The following is an 18650-nucleotide window of genomic DNA, read 5'->3' on the forward strand; positions in this document are numbered from 1 at the left end:
CAGAAGGGCAATGTAAGGATGGCACAGGGCAGCGGGCAGTGTACGGGGGTCAGAAGGGCAATGTAAGGATGGCACAGGGCAGTCGGGGGTAACTTGTGGCAGAGCAGTGGCTTTGGGGGGGTCTGTGTATTCTGTACATTGCCCTGACCAGGATCCAGAATTCTTCTCTGTAGCGGTCTTTGAATTCTGTATAATTAGAAGCCCCCTAAGGGGTGGGGGGAGGGGCGGCGGTGTTGCGATTCGCTCGCTCTCGGCTCAGACGCAGATATTTTTTTGTCTGCACAAATATTTAGAATTCTCCCGGCGGTCTGCGTCATCGGACGGTCCGCACCTCTTCCTAATAGGGTCTGCCAGAGCTGGGGGATCGCAGCCGTCATGGCCGTCCGTGACTCAGCCCCGGAGGGAGGGGGTGGAGGGGGCACAGCGGCGCGCTCACACGACTCCGAGGTGTAAATGAGATCTCAGAAAACCTTTTCACACCCGAAATCAGAACAAGCCGAGCGAGGGAATATTTATCACATTTCCAGCCCGACCTGTTATCCCCCTCCCCCGCTTCCTGGCTGAGGCTTTCCTTATTGGGGGGGGGGGGGGGGCGGTGTAATTACCTGAATGTGATCTGGTATCAGCTTCTTGCCATTCCTGTACAGCAGGGCTGGAGTGTAAGAGGAAGAAGCAGCACAAAGAGCCAACAAATGCATGCTGCTGATAGGAGGAGAGAGCAGAGTGACAGAGAGATGAGCTCATCATTGTGCTGCTGCTCCTTTCACTGTCCAATCACAGGCTTGGGGGGCGGGTCCAGACCAGCCGGAGCTTGCAGGAAGTGGGTTGCTCGCCATCAGACTGAGGACCTCCTAATGGCAGAAAAAACATCTCTGAGATTGAAGGTGAATATTGCAGCAGAAACCAGTTCATTGTATCTTTTTGTTATTCATTTTTTTTCTTGTTTTCTGCTTTGAATCTCTTGTGTAGGTAAGTGTGCCGGAAGGTTCTTCCTTCACTGGCTGCATGCTTGTTTAGGGTCAGTGGTACAGGTGCCAGGAAAATAGCATTTTCAGAGAGAAGTGAGCAGAAATAGTCTACATCTTTCTATCCACAGAGGGTCAGTCCGCTACGGAGCCAAGCTTTGGGCTCAGCCGCCTGATCACCCCCCACCACAGGGTCACCTACCTCCACCCACATCCCCCCCCCTCATGTATGGTAGGCTGTTTTATTATGGGGTTTTTTTTTATATCTGAAGTCTTCAGGCCGGTCATGTGATATCCTGGGGCCTTCAGTCTCTTCCAGCAGTGGGCGGTCCTCCAGATGCAGAGAGCAGCGCTAGCGTGATGACGTCATACGCTCTGCAGCATTATATTCTGAGTGTGGGGTGCTGTGCTCAGGACACACAGGGTGTCTTGAAACCCAGATGACTGAGGGCATCTTGTGGTCAGGAAGAGGTACTACAAGGGGCAGCTCTGGATTAAAGGTGTAACCTTGTGGGCATAAACTGGCCACCTTTTGAACTCAGATGACTGAGGGCATCTTGTGGCAGAGAAAGGGTACTACAGGGGGCAGCTCTGGATTAAAGGTGTAAACCGGCGGTCACACAATGGGCACGTTTGAACCTGGAAGACTGAGGGCATCTTGTGGCTCATAGGAGGTACTGCAGGGGACAGATCTGGATTAAAGGTGTAAACTTGTGGGCACGAACTGGGCATCTTAGAGCCCAGAATGCTCATCTTGTGGTCAAGAAGTTCTAGAGGGGGCAGCCCTAGATTAAAGGTGTAAACTGGCGGATACACATTGGGTGTTGTTGAACCCTGAAGACTGAGGGCATCTTGTGGTCAGAAAGAGGTACTGCGGGGGGAGGGGGCAGCCCTGGATTAAAGGTGTGAATTGGGGACTTTATATAAAGAAAGAAATTTGGAATTGGGCTTTAAAGGTGTTGCTGTCCCTGAAATCTGAATTCTGCCAGTGCTGAGCTCTACTAAAAATGCCAGTTGCCTGGCTGTCACCCTGGTCTTCTACTTGTCTTAATAATTCAGTCCGTAAGCAAAAGGGGACACATAGTGTGTGTGTGTATATATGTGTATATATTATATTATTATTACACATAGCTATCATTTAAAAAAAATTTTAACTCTTCTCCACACTATATAAAATATATATTGTATAGTAATGTGGGTGGAAGGGCCGGTATATTGGATAGTAATGACTTGTATATAGTCATATACTATATCTAGGAGGAAATTGCTGTATCAGCACCACCTGGTGGGTGTATGTGGAAGTGTCACCACACAATGAGAACTTCAAAACCATCACAATAATATATTTATTTTAAATGTATAATAAGAATAATAATAGTGTCTGGGGGAGGGGACATTAGAGTGTAAGCTCCTCTGTACAGACTGATGTGACTGTGGGGGAGGGGACATTAGAGTGTAAGCTCCTCTGTACAGAGACTGATGTGACTGTGGGGGAGGGGACATTAGAGTGTAAGCTCCTCTGTACAGACTGATGTGACTGTGGGGGAGGGGACATTAGAGTGTAAGCTCCTCTGTACAGAGACTGATGTGACTGTGGGGGGGGGGGGGGGGGACATTAGAGTGTAAGCTCCTCTGTACAGACTGATGTGACTGTGGGGGGGGGGGGGGGGACATTAGAGTGTAAGCTCCTCTGTACAGACTGATGTGACTGTGGGGGGAGGGGACATTAGAGTGTAAGCTCCTCTGTACAGAGACTGATGTGACTGTGGGGGAGGGGACATTAGAGTGTAAGCTCCTCTGTACAGAGACTGATGTGACTGTGGGGGGGGGGACATTAGAGTGTAAGCTCCTCTGTACAGACTGATGTGACTGTGGGGAGGGGACATTAGAGTGTAAGCTCCTCTGTACAGACTGATGTGACTGTGGGGGAGGGGACATTAGAGTGTAAGCTCCTCTGTACAGAGACTGATGTGACTGTGGGGGGGAGGTGATATTAGAGTGTAAGCTCCTCTGTACAGAGGCTGATGTGACTGTGGGGGGGGAGGGGACATTAGAGTGTAAGCTCCTCTGTACAGACTGATGTGACTGTGGGGGAGGGGACATTAGAGTGTAAGCTCCTCTGTACAGACTGATGTGACTGTGGGGGAGGGGACATTAGAGTGTAAGCTCCTCTGTACAGAGACTGATGTGACTGTGGGGGGGGGGGGGACATTAGAGTGTAAGCTCCTCTGTACAGACTGATGTGACTGTGGGGGGGGGGGACATTAGAGTGTAAGCTCCTCTGTACAGAGACTGATGTGACTGTGGGGGAGGGGACATTAGAGTGTAAGCTCCTCTGTACAGAGACTGATGTGACTGTGGGGGGGGGACATTAGAGTGTAAGCTCCTCTGTACAGACTGATGTGACTGTGGGGAGGGGACATTAGAGTGTAAGCTCCTCTGTACAGACTGATGTGACTGTGGGGGAGGGGACATTAGAGTGTAAGCTCCTCTGTACAGAGACTGATGTGACTGTGGGGGGGGGGGACATTAGAGTGTAAGCTCCTCTGTACAGACTGATGTGACTGTGGGGGGAGGGGACATTAGAGTGTAAGCTCCTCTGTACAGAGACTGATGTGACTGTGGGGGAGGGGACATTAGAGTGTAAGCTCCTCTGTACAGAGACTGATGTGACTGTGGGGGGGAGGTGATATTAGAGTGTAAGCTCCTCTGTACAGAGGCTGATGTGACTGTGGGGGGGGAGGGGACATTAGAGTGTAAGCTCCTCTGTACAGAGACTGATGTGACTGTGGGGGGAGGGGACATTAGAGTGTAAGCTCCTCTGTACAGAGACTGATGTGACTGTGGGGGGAGGGGACATTAGAGTGTAAGCTCCTCTGTACAGAGACTGATGTGACTGTGGGGGAGGGGACATTAGAGTGTAAGCTCCTCTGTACAGAGACTGATGTGACTGTGGGGGATCTCTGTACAGCACTGCAGTATATGTCAGAGATATATAAATGAATACGGGGAATACGGAAATCTTTTTGGTTACAATGATTCTTTTCTCTCTCTATCAGGATTTGCACAGGAAGTCTCCACCAATCAGAATGCGGATCTTGAATCTGAAGTCCCGGCATCCTCTACGGTTTCCTCCATTGTGACCTCTGCGGACCGGCGTGACTCCACCTCCATTGTGTCTGAGTTTTCGGACGTCACCCACGGGGAGAAGATTAATGAGACGATCGCAGTGACTTACCCCCCTCCATCCGAGCGCCCACCTACCATCGGCGCATCGGAACCCTTCACTGCGACAACCGCCATTACGGAGGAGCCCAACAACAGCACCGGGGGGGCCGCCCCCAGCCAGGGGGACGCGGAGACCAGAGGGGTGACCGGGCCGAGCCTCACCCAGCTACCCCCAACCACTGATACACTGACCACACCGGTGACGGGGGAGGTGACAACAGGTGAGTGACCCGATCAGAGACCTGACCGCACCCACAAGCAGTTTCCGAAACACCCCTCTCCGCTTTCTACAAAGTTACAATGTACAGTGTGATCACCGGGGGAGGGGAGACTGTACAAGGAGGAGGAGTAATTTCCTCCGTTTCCCCTCCCCCCAGTGATCAGACTGTACATTGTAATGTAGAAGGGGGAGGAGTCATTTCCTCCGTTTCCCCTCCCCCAGTGATCAGACTGTACATTGTAACTTTGTAGAAGGAGGAGGAGGCGTTTCCTCAGAGTTACAATGTACAGTCTGATCACTGGGGGAGGGGAGACTGAGGAAATGCCGCCTCCTGCCTGTAGCAGACTGATGACAGCCTGGGCACAGTCACTGACTGGAGATGAAGGATGTCTTTGTAATAAGAGGCGGAGCTTTTCAGAATAATGATCCTATTGGTGTATATTGTGACATTTTGTACGGTTTGTGACTCTTTAGTGCGGATCTCACCGTTTTCTCGTCATTTCTGAATGTTTTGGTATAATTTGGATATTGGAGAATATTTTCCCATCCTGTGTGTTTGTAGGGACCCCCAGCATCTTCACAGAGAGCCCTCTGCTTCCCAGCACACCATCCGCCCCGACGCAGAATAATACAGAGACTCCGCCAGGCTCCACCCACCCTGCTGCTACGACCCCCGCCCTCCGTGCCAACCAGACGTCTTCCGCCACCAACCTGCCTATAATGACCACGGCGCAACCTACCACCCCCGCCACGCAGACCGCCACCACCCGGCACACCCCAGAGGAAGAGAGCGACCCGACCCTGCTGGAGGTGGGAGACGTCCGAGGTGAGATCAGATCTTCATGTGTGTGACAAAATCAATATTCATCGATCTTCTTTATCTGATAAGTGGAGGCCGCCATTGTTATTAGACACGTGCGCTTCCCTTAGTCCCCAATCAAAATTCGGACGAAGTGTTCGGATGTATCCAAATTTCCAATGGGAACGAATTTAAATGAATCCAAAAGAACAAATCTAAATTTTCGCCTGAAAATCGGTTAGAAATTAAATTCAAAGACTAAATCAGAATTCTAAATATAAACATATCGCTCGTTTCCTTCACAGACTTTGTGTGTTCGAATAGAATATATAGCCGTCTCCCAACATTCAAATTTCAAAAAGAATAGAATAAAAAATAAAGGAATAGAATAGAAAAGAATATAATAGAAAAAAAAAAAGATTAAAATAGATTTTAGTCGTCTTCTGAAATTGGAATTTTCGAAAAGAATAGAATTGAATAAAATAGAATAGAGCAAAACAGAATAGATTGGGGGAAAAAAATAATATAATTAAATCCAAAGTAAAGGAATAGCTTAGAAAAGAAGAGAATAGAAAAAATACAAGAGATTATAATAGAATATAGCTGTGTTCTGAAAAAATGGCTGTTTATAACGGAGAAATTCACGATTATAAAAAAAGGAAAATTATTATATACATAAAATATATTCTTTTTTTTTTTTTTTTTTTTAATATTGTCACCAGTCAGTGCTCCTGATCAACACCACGCCGTGATCTGTATGGTGTACTGCACTGGTGACAGGATGTAAACAAAGGAAAAAGTGAAAAAAAAAAAAATATATATATATAAAATATAATTTTTATTTAACTTTTAAAAAAGTGTCCAAAATGTTACTTGGTGTCCGATTTATCCGCTGCAATGTCGCAGTCCTGCTAGAAGTCGCTGTTTGGCGCCATTACTAGTAAAAAAATACAAAAAAAAAATTTCAGGATGTTGTATAGCAGAAAGTAAAAAATATTATTGTTTTTTTTTTTTTGTTTTTGGTCAAAAGTGTCGCCTTTTTTTTTTTTTTTTTTTTTTTTTTTTTTTTTTAATAGTGCAAAAAATAAAAACCGCAGAGGTGATAAAATACCAACAGAAGAAAGTTCTATTTGTGGGAAAAAAAGGAACGTCAATTTTATTTGGCTACAATGTCGCACCACCGCGCAATTGTCAGTTAAAATAATGCAGTGCCGTATCGCAAAAAATGGCCTGGTTGTTAAAGGGGGGTAATTTTTCCCGGAGCTGAAGTCGTTTCCTAAAGGGGGACATTTGGGGGGTATTTTTACTGTCCTGACATTTTATGGACCTCAAGAAATCTCTACAACTTCCCTGATAAATAATATTCACTGATTTGGGAGATTTTCATTAAAGAAATTATTTTGGCCGAAATTTATAAAGAAATATTTATTTGCAAAATATTTTAACAGTGCTGCGCCCTCTGCTGGCTGCTACTCTGATCTGGGGGGGTCCCCAACATTCAGCTGTCACATGTCAAACCAGGGGCGGGGCTTAGTTACCTGTGGGGGAGGAGTCGGGAATGGCCGATATTAAAAGGGTGATGATTGAATTGGTTTTATTTTTTTATTATTTTTTATCTCCTCAGAGATGCCGCATTTGCACACCGGGAGCGGCTCCAATCCTCTCTTCGTCATGATCGTCTCCGTCTTCACCATCATGGTAGTAATGGTGGTAGTGGGCGTCGGCTTCCATCGCTACAAGAAAAGAAACAGACGCACCGACTTCCGACGCCTGCAGGACCTCCCGATGGTGAGGAACCCAGAACGACCGCTTCGCACTCCCCACTCACCCCACACTTCCCACTCACCCCACACCACCCACTCACCCGCACCCCCCACTCACCCCACTCCGCACCCCCCACTCACCCCGCACCCCCCACTCACCCCGCACTTCCCACTCACCCCGCACTCCCCACTCCCCCCGCACTTCCCACTCCCCCCGCACCCCCCACTCACCCCGCACTTCCCACTCACCCCGCACTCCCCACTCCCCCCGCACTCCCCACTCCCCCCGCACCCCCCACTCACCCCGCACTTCCCACTCACCCCGCACTCCCCACTCACCCCGCACTCCCCACTCACCCCGCACTCCCCACTCACCCCGCACTCCCCACTCACCCCGCACTCCCCACTCCCCCCACACTCCCCCCGCACTCCCCACTCCCCCCGCACTCCCCACTCACCCCACACTTCCCACACTCCCCACTCACCCCCCACTTCCCACTCACTCCACACTTCCCACTCACCCCCCACTTCCCACTCACTCCACACTTCCCACTCACCCACACTTCCCACTCACCCACACTTCCCACTCACCCACACTTCCCACTCCCCCCACACTTCCCACTCACCCCGCACTCCCCACTCACCCCGCACTCCCCACTCACCCCGCACTCCCCACTCACCCCGCACTTCCCACTCACCCCGCACTTCCCACTCACCCCGCACTCCCCACACTCCCCACTCACCCCCCACTTCCCACTCACCCCACACCACCCACTCACCCGCACCCCCCACTCACCCCACTCCGCACCCCCCACTCACCCCACACTTCCCACTCACCCCGCACTCCCCACTCACCCCGCACTCCCCACTCACCCCCCACTTCCCACTCACCCCACACCACCCACTCACCCGCACCCCCCACTCACCCCACTCCGCACCCCCCACTCACCCCGCACTCCCCACTCACTCCACACTCCCCCCGCACTCCCCACTCCCCCCGCACTCCCCACTCACCCCCCACTCCCCACTCACCCCCCACTTCCCACTCACTCCACACTTCCCACTCACCCACACTTCCCACTCACCCCATACTTCCCACTCACCCCACACTTCCCACTCACCCCGCACTCCCCACTCACCCCCCACTCCCCCCGCACTCCGCACTCCCCCCGCACTTCCCACTCACCCCGCACTTCCCACTCACCCCGCACTCCCCACACTCCCCACTCACCCCCCACTTCCCACTCACTCCACACTTCCCACTCACCCCCCACTTCCCACTCACCCCCCACTTCCCACTCACCCCCCACTTCCCACTCACCCCATACTTCCCACTCACCCCACACTTCCCACTCACCCCACACTCCCCACTCACCCCGCACTCCCCACACTTCCCACTCACCCCACACTTCCCACTCACCCCGCACTTCCCACTCACCCCGCACTCCCCGCACTCCCCACTCACCCCCCACTTCCCACTCACCCCACTCACCCCACTCCGCACCCCCCACTCACTCCACACTTCCCACTCACCCCGCACTCCCCACTCACCCCGCACTCCCCGCACCCCCCACTCACCCCACTCCGCACCCCCCACTCACCCCGCACTCCCCACTCACTCCACACTTCCCACTCACCCCGCACTCCCCACTCCCCCCGCACTCCCCACTCACCCCGCACTCCCCACTCCCCCCGCACTCCCCACTCACCCCGCACTCCCCACTCACCCCACACTTCCCACTCACCCCGCACTCCCCACACTCCCCACACTTCCCACTCACCCCGCACTCCCCACACTCCCCACTCACCCCCCACTTCCCACTCACTCCACACTTCCCACTCACCCACACTTCCCACTCACCCCATACTTCCCACTCACCCCGCACTTCCCACTCACCCCGCACTCCCCACTCACCCCGCACTCCCCACACTTCCCACTCACCCCATACTTCCCACTCACCCCATACTTCCCACTCACCCCACACTTCCCACTCACCCCGCACTTCCCACTCACCCCCCACTCACCCACACTTCCCACTCACTCCACACTTCCCACTCACTCCGCACTTCCCACTCACCCCGCACTCCCCACTCACCCCACACTTCCCACTCACCCCGCACTTCCCACTCACCCCGCACTTCCCACTCACCCCGCACTCCCCACTCACCCCGCACTCCCCACTCACCCCGCACTCCCCACTCACCCCGCACTCCCCACTTCCCACTCACCCCACACTTCCCACTCACCCCCACACTTCCCACTCACCCCCCACTTCCCACTCACTCCACACTTCCCACTCACTCCACACTCCCCACTCACCCCACACTCCCCCGCACCCCCCACTCACCCGCACCCCCCACTCCGCACTCCCCACTCACCCCACACTTCCCACTCACCCCACACTTCCCACTCACTCCACACTTCCCACTCACCCCACACTTCCCACTCACCCCGCACTCCCCACTCACCCCGCACTTCCCACTCACCCCGCACTCCCCACTCACCCCCCACTTCCCACTCACCCCCCACTTCCCACTCACCCCCCACTCACCCCCCACTTCCCACTCACCCCCCACTCACCCCACACTCCCCACTCACCCCCCACTCACCCGCACCCCCCACTCACCCGCACCCCCCACTCACCCGCACCCCCCACTCCCCACTCACCCCCCACTTACCCGCACTCCCCACTCACCCCGCACTCCCCACTCACCCCCCACTCACCCCACCCCGCACTCCTCACTCACCCCACACTCACCTGCACCCCCCACTTATCCACACACACCCCCACTCACCCCATGCCCCCCACTCACCCGCACCAACCTGCAACCCACACCACCCACCCACACCCACAACTGATCTGAGATCAATGGTCATTGCTGAAATCTTTCAATATTCACAATAAGTAGGAGGAGTCTGATCCATTATAATCAAATGATTGGCACCATCTAGTGGCCAAAGTGTGTGTGTATATATTATAAACATATATATATATATATATAATGTATATGTACACACACACACATATATATTTTTAGGAGATATATTTCCAAAAAGACAGGCACCGCTGTCTATGGCGCATGTACCGTAGACAGCGGCGCACTGGGCAGGCTGCAGATCGCGGCGATATCCCGCGAGTGTCGGCTCCCGTGCGCATGCGTGGGAGTGACATCATCGCTGCTCCGGCGAATCACAGCGTCGGAGCAGCGAGACCCGTTAGTCACTCCGGGATCCATGACAGCGGCGGACATGAAGATGGAGGACCGCTTCAGGGGCTTCCTTCTCAGGTAAGTTATTCATAATGAGCTAGTATGCTATGCATACTAGCTCATTATGCCTTTGTCTTACAGGTTGCTTTTTTTTTATTCCCCCCCCCCCCCCCCAAGGGGGATTATAGCAGGGGGGTGGATTTCTACTGGGAGGAGGGGAATTTACGCTGGGGGGGGGGGGGGGTGCGCATGCAGATTAGTGCTCAGTGTTTTTTTTTATTATTATTTATTTTGGGGGGGGGGGGATATTTGCTCACATATAGTGCTCATGATCTGGCCCCTCCTACCAGCCAGGATCTGCCCGCATTGCATAGAGAAGCACAGAGACCCGGTGATGACATCATCAGACCTAAAATGAATAATAATAAATATATATATATATATATATATATATATATATATATATATATATATATATATAGCTGTGGGCGGGTCTATATACATAAAGTGTAATAGATTGATCCAGTGATAATTGTGGTGGAGGGGGTGGGGGGGGTTGTACTGGGGGGTGGTTCCAGTCTGATGTCTTTTCTCTCTCCCGATAGGACGATATGATGGAGGACACGCCCCTGGCTCTGTACAGTTATTAGCGGAGAACACGCTCAGCCTTATTTTGCACAAAGACTTTGACTTCTGTTTGTTGTGATCACCAAGAACGGCGAGCCGCGCCAAACCGCCCTCCTCCTTCCGCGTGCCGTCGCATACCAGGCCGGGACCTAACGCCAATTTCAGGGCACCTCCCCTCCCCCGAACCGGATTCATGGAAAGGGTGCCAAAGCACAGCACAGATCCTACTACTGACAGCGGCGGTTCCCGGCACGGACGGCCCCGCCCCCCCGGTCCTCACCGCCGGACCACCAACCATTTCCTTTTAAGATGCCAAATAATTTATCTGCCAGCAATAGTGAGACTCCGGAGGAAAGGAGGCGGTGAGAGGCCGGGGGCTGTACTGGAGACCGCCGTGCAATCCGCACCTCATTCACCTTTTCTCAGGATCCATTTTCAGCAGTTTTGGGGTTTTTTTGTCCCCCAGGGGCCGGGACTGCGGTTTTTGGATCATTCTGTACTGTGCGACCTCCCTCTCATGCTCCCGTCTGTGGGCGGGGCCACATTGAGCATCGCCTTAGTCTTCCTGATCGCAGACGCTGAGGATTCTGCCGACTCCGTGGATTCTTATCTAGCGGGGCAGCCAGGTGCCGAGCATTGCTAGGATGAAGATTAGAGGCGCACCGCAGGCGGGCGAGCGTATTTAAACGAAGACATGCCTGAGCGGAGTTCTTCCTTAATCTTCATCCTGTCAGGATTCTCCTCTTTGTGCCGGAACAGCGCCCCCTACAGGATTTCTGTGCCGCCATGATGGAGAGTCACCTAGATGGATCCCGGGAGGGGGAGGGGAGCACTGACTCCTACAGCAATAAAACCCGCCTGCACAGAACGCATGCTGTGGGCGGAGACCTCGCGCTCCCTTCTGATAGGGGGCGCCAAACAAACAGCAGAAGATCTAAATGGAGGGAGAAGAGCAGGGCCAGAACCTGACCTGTAAAGCTTGGCCAAAATGTGACTGTGGACTACAACTCCCAGCATGCACAGCGGCCGCGGGCAGTGCTGGGACTTGTAGTGTTTTTATTGATGTTGTTCAGGTCTGTAAAAAATAGAGGCTGCTGCTGCTCACCTCCTGATGGAAATGTTAGTTGCCTGGCAGTTATATCCACCCCCCCCCCCCTCCCTTTAATGCTGTACTGGACAAGCATGCAGCCAGTGAAGTCGCAGCTTTAGATCTGACACCAAGTATTAAAGCCGAGGGATCGGTACGAGAGCCAGGCAGCCAGCATTTTCAAGAAGCAGAGCTCAGCCGCAGCAGCCTCCACATTTCTCGCTCGATGGGTTTCTTTTAAGTTGACTCCTCTACTTGGTACCGAAGCGGTGTGAGACAGCTCTGACGGAAGCTGACTCCCTGGCTACAATACTGTTTCTATAGCCAGTGAAGCCGAACTTTACTGCACTGTGCCAGGACTAGTATAATGGACTGGCAGCTTCCATCAGAGGCTTTGCACACGGGTATTGTATTTTTGCTTTGTGACAATCCTTTTAATATGCCACCGTCCGAGCAGTGACGTGATTTCTCAGTGTAAGTGGCAGCAGATGGGGGGGGGGGGGTTGGGGACCCCGAGCCTGGAGCCACACCCTCTATAGCGCTGGCAGGGAGGGCGGGGCTAAATCCTGGGCTGTTCTGGGTAATGCAGTCCCTGCAGACTGTCCTGAATGTCTGCAGAGGAAAAACCAGCACTAAAGAAGTATGGGAGCGACAGCTGCCAAAAAATACTCATTTCCTGGCTGTCATACCGATCCAGCTGCTTCCATGTTTTCAGACCTGGAATAAGATTGCAGATCAGGAGTTCGGACTTCAGTTTCTGCATGCTTGTTCCAATTCAAAAGGCGGTAAAGCTGGAGGGGGCCAATTTAAGTGGCTTTCAGTGTGGGAGGTGCCTAGCTGAGGGGAAAATACGAGGGGTCTTCAAAAAGGTTCCACGCTTTTTTTTTTTTTTTTTTCATGTTTTAATAGAGTTTTAAAAAGTGCGGAACCTTTTGGAAGACCCCTCCTATTTTCCCATTGGTGGTCACGGGAACTTCTACAGCCGGTTTTTTGTATAAGATATGTCCAGGTGAACTGATGACCTGCAGTAATGGTTTCCTGCCACTCCCATGCTCAGGGTATGACCCTCCCACTAGGATCCAGCACCGCCTCTGCAGATCGCTCCGCCCAATCTTAGCACTCAGGGTACCCAGCCAATGGCTCTCCAGGTGTTGCCGCGTTGCTGATGTTCTTCTTAGGAGGTCCGGGACGTGTTGTGCTGAAATTCAGTTTATGCTCTAGTTTTATTACTTGTTGAAATAAAGTTTTTATTTTCCCCAGTTCTGTGTTGGCTGCTTTCTAGGTAACGATAAAGACTGAATATCATCATCGGCAGAAAATACGAAGACCCCCTTTCACACTGGGGCGTTTTTCAGGCGCTTTAGTGTTAAAAAAAAGCGCTTGTAAAGCTCTTGAAAGAAGCCTCACCTGCAATCCCAATGTGAAAGCCTGAGTGCTTTAAGAGCCCTTTCACACTGCCAGTGCCTGAAAAATGTTCGTAAATCACAGCTTAAACCAGCATTTTTCAAGCGCTAGTGGGCTGCTTTTAACCCCCCGCTAGTGGCCAAATAAAGGGTTAAAAGTGCCCCTGCCAAAAGCGATTTGCAGGCGCTTCCCATTGATTTCAATGGGAAGGGGGCGCTTTAGGAGCCGTGTATTCTACGCTCCAAAAGCGCTGCAAAGAAGCTGCTTGCAGGACTTTTTTTGATGCCCTGCCAGCGCAGCACCTCAGTGTGAAAGCACTCGGGCTTTCACATTGGGATTGCAGTTGCGGCTTCTTTCAAGCACTTTACAGGCGCTTTTTTTTAACGCTAAAATGCCTGAAAAACTCCCCAGTGTGAAAGGGGTCTTAAGATGGATGTCACTGACACAAGAATGTTCCATACATTGGTGATCAGTGAGAAGAATGTTCCTTACATTGGTGATCAGTGAGAAGAATGTTCCTTACATTGGTGATCAGTGAGAAGAATGTTCCTTACATTGGTGATCAGTGAGAAGAATGTTCCTTACATTGGTGATCAGTGAGAAGAATGTTCCTTACATTGGTGATCAGTGGGAAGAATGTCCCTTACATTGGTGATCAGTGAGAAGAATGTTCCTTACATTGGTGATCAGTGGGAAGAATGTTCCTTACATTGGTGATCAGTGGGAAGAATGTTCCTTACATTGGTGATCAGTGAGAAGAATGTTCCTTACATTGGTGATCAGTGAGAAGAATGTTCCTTACATTGGTGATCAGTGAGAAGAATGTTCCTTACATTGGTGATCGGTGGGAAGAATGTTCCTTACATTGGTGATCGGTGAGAAGAATGTTCCTTACATTGGTGATCGGTGAGAAGAATGTTCCTTACATTGGTGATCGGTGAGAAGAATGTTCCTTACATTGGTGATCGGTGAGAAGAATGTTCCTTACATTGGTGATCAGTGAGAAGAATGTTCCTTACATTGGTGATCAGTGAGAAGAATGTTCCTTACATTGGTGATCAGTGGGAAGAATGTTCCTTACATTGGTGATCAGTGGGAAGAATGTTCCTTACATTGGTGATCAGTGAGAAGAATGTTCCTTACATTGGTGATCAGTGAGAAGAATGTTCCTTACATTGGTGATCAGTGAGAAGAATGTTCCTTACATTGGTGATCAGTGAGAAGAATGTTCCTTACATTGGTGATCGGTGAGAAGAATGTTCCTCACATTGGTGATCGGTGGGAAGAATGTTCCTTACATTGGTGATCAGTGAGAAGAATGTCCCTTACATTGGTGATCAGTGGGAAGAATGTTCCTTACATTGGTGATCAATGAGAAGAATGTTCCTTACATTGGTGATCAGTGAGAAGAATGTTCCTTACATTGGTGATCAGTGGGAAGAATGTTCCTTACATTGGTGATCAGTGGGAAGAATGTTCCTTACATTGGTGATCAGTGGGAAGAATGTTCCTTACATTGGTGATCAGTGAGAAGAATGTTCCTTACATTGGTGATCAGTGAGAAGAATGTTCCTTACATTGGTGATCAGTGAGAAGAATGTTCCTTACATTGGTGATCAGTGAGAAGAATGTTCCTTACATTGGTGATCAGTGAGAAGAATGTTCCTTACATTGGTGATCAGTGGGAAGAATGTTCCTTACATTGGTGATCAGTGGGAAGAATGTTCCTTACATTGGTGATCAGTGGGAAGAATGTTCCTTACATTGGTGATCAGTGGGAAGAATGTTCCTTACATTGGTGATCAGTGGGAAGAATGTTCCTTACATTGGTGATCAGTGGGAAGAATGTCCCTTACATTGGTGATCAGTGGGAAGAATGTTCCTTACATTGGTGATCAGTGAGAAGAATGTTCCTTACATTGGTGATCAGTGAGAAGAATGTTCCTTACATTGGTGATCAGTGGGAAGAATGTTCCTTACATTGGTGATCAGTGAGAAGAATGTCCCAACAAAAATATCCAGAAAAACGCATTTCAAGAAAGTTATAAATTGATTTGCATTTTAATGAGTGAAATAAGTATTTTGATTCCTTCACAGAACATGACTTAGTAGTTTGGTGGAGAAACCCTTGTTGGAGATCACAGAGGTCAGACGTTTCTTGGAGTTGGCCTCCAGGTTCACACATCTCAGGAGGGATTTTGTCCTCTTTGCAGATCTTCTCCGAGTCATTTAAGGTTTCCAGGATGACATTTGGTAACTCCAACCTTCAGCTCCCTCCACATATTTTCTATGGGATTAAGGTCTGGAGATTGACTAGGCCACTCCAGGGCCTTTAATGTGCTTCTTCTTGAGCGACTCCTTGGTTTCCTTTGCCGTGTTTTTTGGGTCATTGCCATGCTGGAAGACCCATCCATGACCCATTTTCAATGCCCAAATTATGACAGTACATGGCCCTGTTCATCGTCCCCTTAACAGAAAAACACCCCCAAAGCATAATGTTTCCACCTCCATGTATGATGGTGGGGGTGGTGTTCTTGGGGTCATAGGTCCTCCATGTATGACGGTGGGGGATGGTGTTCTTAGGGTCATAGGACCTCCCATGTATGACGGTGGGGGATGGTGTTCTTGGGGTCATAGGTCCTCCATGTATGACGGTGGGGGATGGTGTTCTTGGGGTCATAGGACCTCCATGTATGAAGGTGGGGGATGGTGTTCTTGGGGGTCATAGGTCCTCCATGTATGACGGTGGGGGATGGTGTTCTTGGGGTCATAGGTCCTCCATGTATGATGGTGGGGGATGGTGGTCTTGGGGTCATAGGCAGCATTCCTCCTCCAAACACGGTGAGTTGAGTTGATGCCAAAGATCTGGATTTTGGTCTCCTCTTACCACAACCCTTCCCCCGGTTCTCCTCGGAATCATTCGATGTTGATTAGTAATCTTCAGAGGGACCTGTACATGTGATTTCCTGAGCGGGGGGACCTGTACATGTGATTTCCTGAGCGGGGGGGACCTGTACATGTGATTTCCTGAGCGGGGGGGACCTGTACATGCGATTTCCTGAGCAGGGGGGACCTGTACATGTGATTTCCTGAGCGGGGGGGTCTTGCGGGGGCTGCAGGATTTCAGTCCCTCACGGTGTAGTGTGTTACCGATTGTTCTCTTGGTGACTATGGTCCCAGCTGAGATCATGGAGAAGATTCTCCGGTGTAGTTCTGGGCGGATTCCTCACCGTTCTCCTGATCATTGATCCTCCACGAGGTGAGATCTTCCATGGAGCCCCAGACCGAGGAGATCCATCGTTATTTTGTGAATAATAATCCCACCAACTGTTGTCACCTCTCACCAAGCTGCTTGGCGATGGTCTTGTAGCCCATTCCAGCCTTGTGTAGGTCTCCAATCTTCTCCCCGACATCCTTGGACAGATCTTTGGTCTCCATGGTGGAGAGATTGGAATCTGATCGATTCTGTGGACAGGTGTCTTCTATACAGGTAACAAGCTGAGATTAGGAGCACTCCCTCTACGAGCCAGAAATCTTGCTGATTGATCGGGGATCAAATACTTATTTCACTCATTAAAATGCAAATCAATTTATAACTTTTCTGAAATGCGTTTTTTCTGGATATTTTTGTTATTATTCTCTCATTGTTAAAATAAACCGACCAATAAAATTATAGACGGATCGTTTTTTTGTCAGTGGGGCAAACGTACAAAATCAGCAGCCGATCGAATACATTTTTTCCCTCCCTGTATAAAATATATGAACAATCTAGAAGTAGGGACTGGGTGTGTAAATGTGGGAAATCAATGGAAGATATTCAACACCCCAAAACATCTAAGAGGTGGGATAGAATTCTTCAGTATCCACCAATATATCAGTTCTGGGTGGAGCTGTTCTTTAATATGAACCATATAGCCCCGCCCCCCTCACACACACACAAGACATGGGAGGGGTTTGTCATCCCTTTAATCCAATCTTCCCGTCACCTGATATAAAAAGACGATTCCATTATAAAACATTGAGCAGCGATATACAAAGCGGTCGGGTATACAGCCCATCACCCACCTCGCTCCGCACAGATTTCTACAACGTATAGCAGCATAACGAGCGAGAGAGGGCGGAGTCTATGTGCAAAGGCTTATGGGAAAGATCCTGAAACCCCAAAATGAATGGTGAAAGGGGGAAATTCCCCCAACGGCTGAAGTCCCTTCCAATCACGGCTTTGGTCACTTCCACATAAAGCTTCAGCAAGTCAGTTGGGTTCCCTGCAACAATGTGTGTGATTAAAGGAGGACTCCAGGGAAAAGCAAAATGGTTGGGTTCTGGATGGAGCAGGGAAGGTTTTTGTGGGTGTCATATTCCTGCTGGGGAGATTTCCCATCACTTCCTGTCCCTGAGACAGAGATCACAGGGAACGTTTTATTGGATATCATCGTCATATCCCTGCTAAGGAGATTCCAGTCACTTTCTGTCCCGGGACGGAGATCGGAGGTTTTATTGGATGTCATCTCACTCCTGGGGAGATTTCCTCACACCTCCTGTTCTCAGGACAGAGATCATAGAAGTTTTATTAGGTGTCAAATTTGTTGTGGGGAGATTTCCCTTCACTTCCTGTGACAGAGATCACAGATGTTGTTATTGGATGCAGTCTCTCTCCTGAGGAGATTTCTTCTCACTTCCTGTTCCGAGGACAGATATGGGTGTTTCATTGGATATCACATCCATGCTGGGAGATTTCCCATCACTTGCTGTCCCCAGGCCAGGGGTTGCAGGGAAGGTTTTATTGGATGTCAACTCTCTGCTGGGGAGATTTCCTCACACCTCCTGTTCTCAGGACAGAGATCATAGAAGTTTTATTAGGTGTAACATCGGTTGTGGGGAGATTTCCCGTCACTTCCTGTGACAGAGATCACAGATGTTTTTATTGGATGTCACCTCTTTGCTGGGGAGATTTCCTCTCACTTCCTGTTCTGGGGACAGAGATCACTTCAACAGAAAAGGGGGAAATCTCTCTAAAGCCGACACTAGACTAGTAATAAGGTTGAGGGCCTTACCTTTCTCTACCCCATTCACAGACTAACTCTCAGATTTGGCTGGAGCTCCACTTTAGCACTTCGTAGATCCTTTGTGTTACCATGAAGCTCTGGAGCAGAGAGCAGATTGGCTGTCAGTGATCACCCAATCAGGAGTGATCCCATGGAGGTGTTCAACCTAATAGGTCACTAAAGGAAACGCCGTATCCGATCGCTCAGGAAGTCCTCCAACTTGGCTCGAAGACTAAGTGCTTGCCGACCAGCCGCTGCAGACGTATTGCTGCAGGTTGGCTCAGCTGCACCAATTGCCGTCA

At 50.4% G+C, this 18650-nt stretch overlaps 1 protein-coding gene across 2 annotated transcripts in view; it reads left to right on the forward strand.

Annotated features, from left to right (window-relative positions):
• The window catches only part of LOC143926742 (uncharacterized), a 41648-nt gene extending 28490 nt beyond the window's left edge, over positions 1-13158 (forward strand). For both annotated transcript variants that reach the window (XM_077450779.1, XM_077450777.1), the window contains exons 2-5: positions 4025-4414; positions 4976-5239; positions 6837-7000; positions 10791-13158. In XM_077450779.1, coding sequence (XP_077306905.1) covers positions 4025-4414; positions 4976-5239; positions 6837-7000; positions 10791-10835 — 863 coding nt within the window. In that variant the 3' untranslated portion in view covers positions 10836-13158. The remainder of the gene's footprint in view (positions 1-4024; positions 4415-4975; positions 5240-6836; positions 7001-10790) is intronic.
• Positions 13159-18650: the final 5492 nt, after the last annotated feature.

The sequence above is a fragment of the Lithobates pipiens genome, unplaced genomic scaffold, assembly GCF_037356315.1.
Source record: "Lithobates pipiens isolate NorthernLeopardFrog02 unplaced genomic scaffold, aLitPip1_a1.2 Scaffold_23, whole genome shotgun sequence".
NCBI classification, from domain to species: domain Eukaryota; kingdom Metazoa; phylum Chordata; class Amphibia; order Anura; family Ranidae; genus Lithobates; species Lithobates pipiens.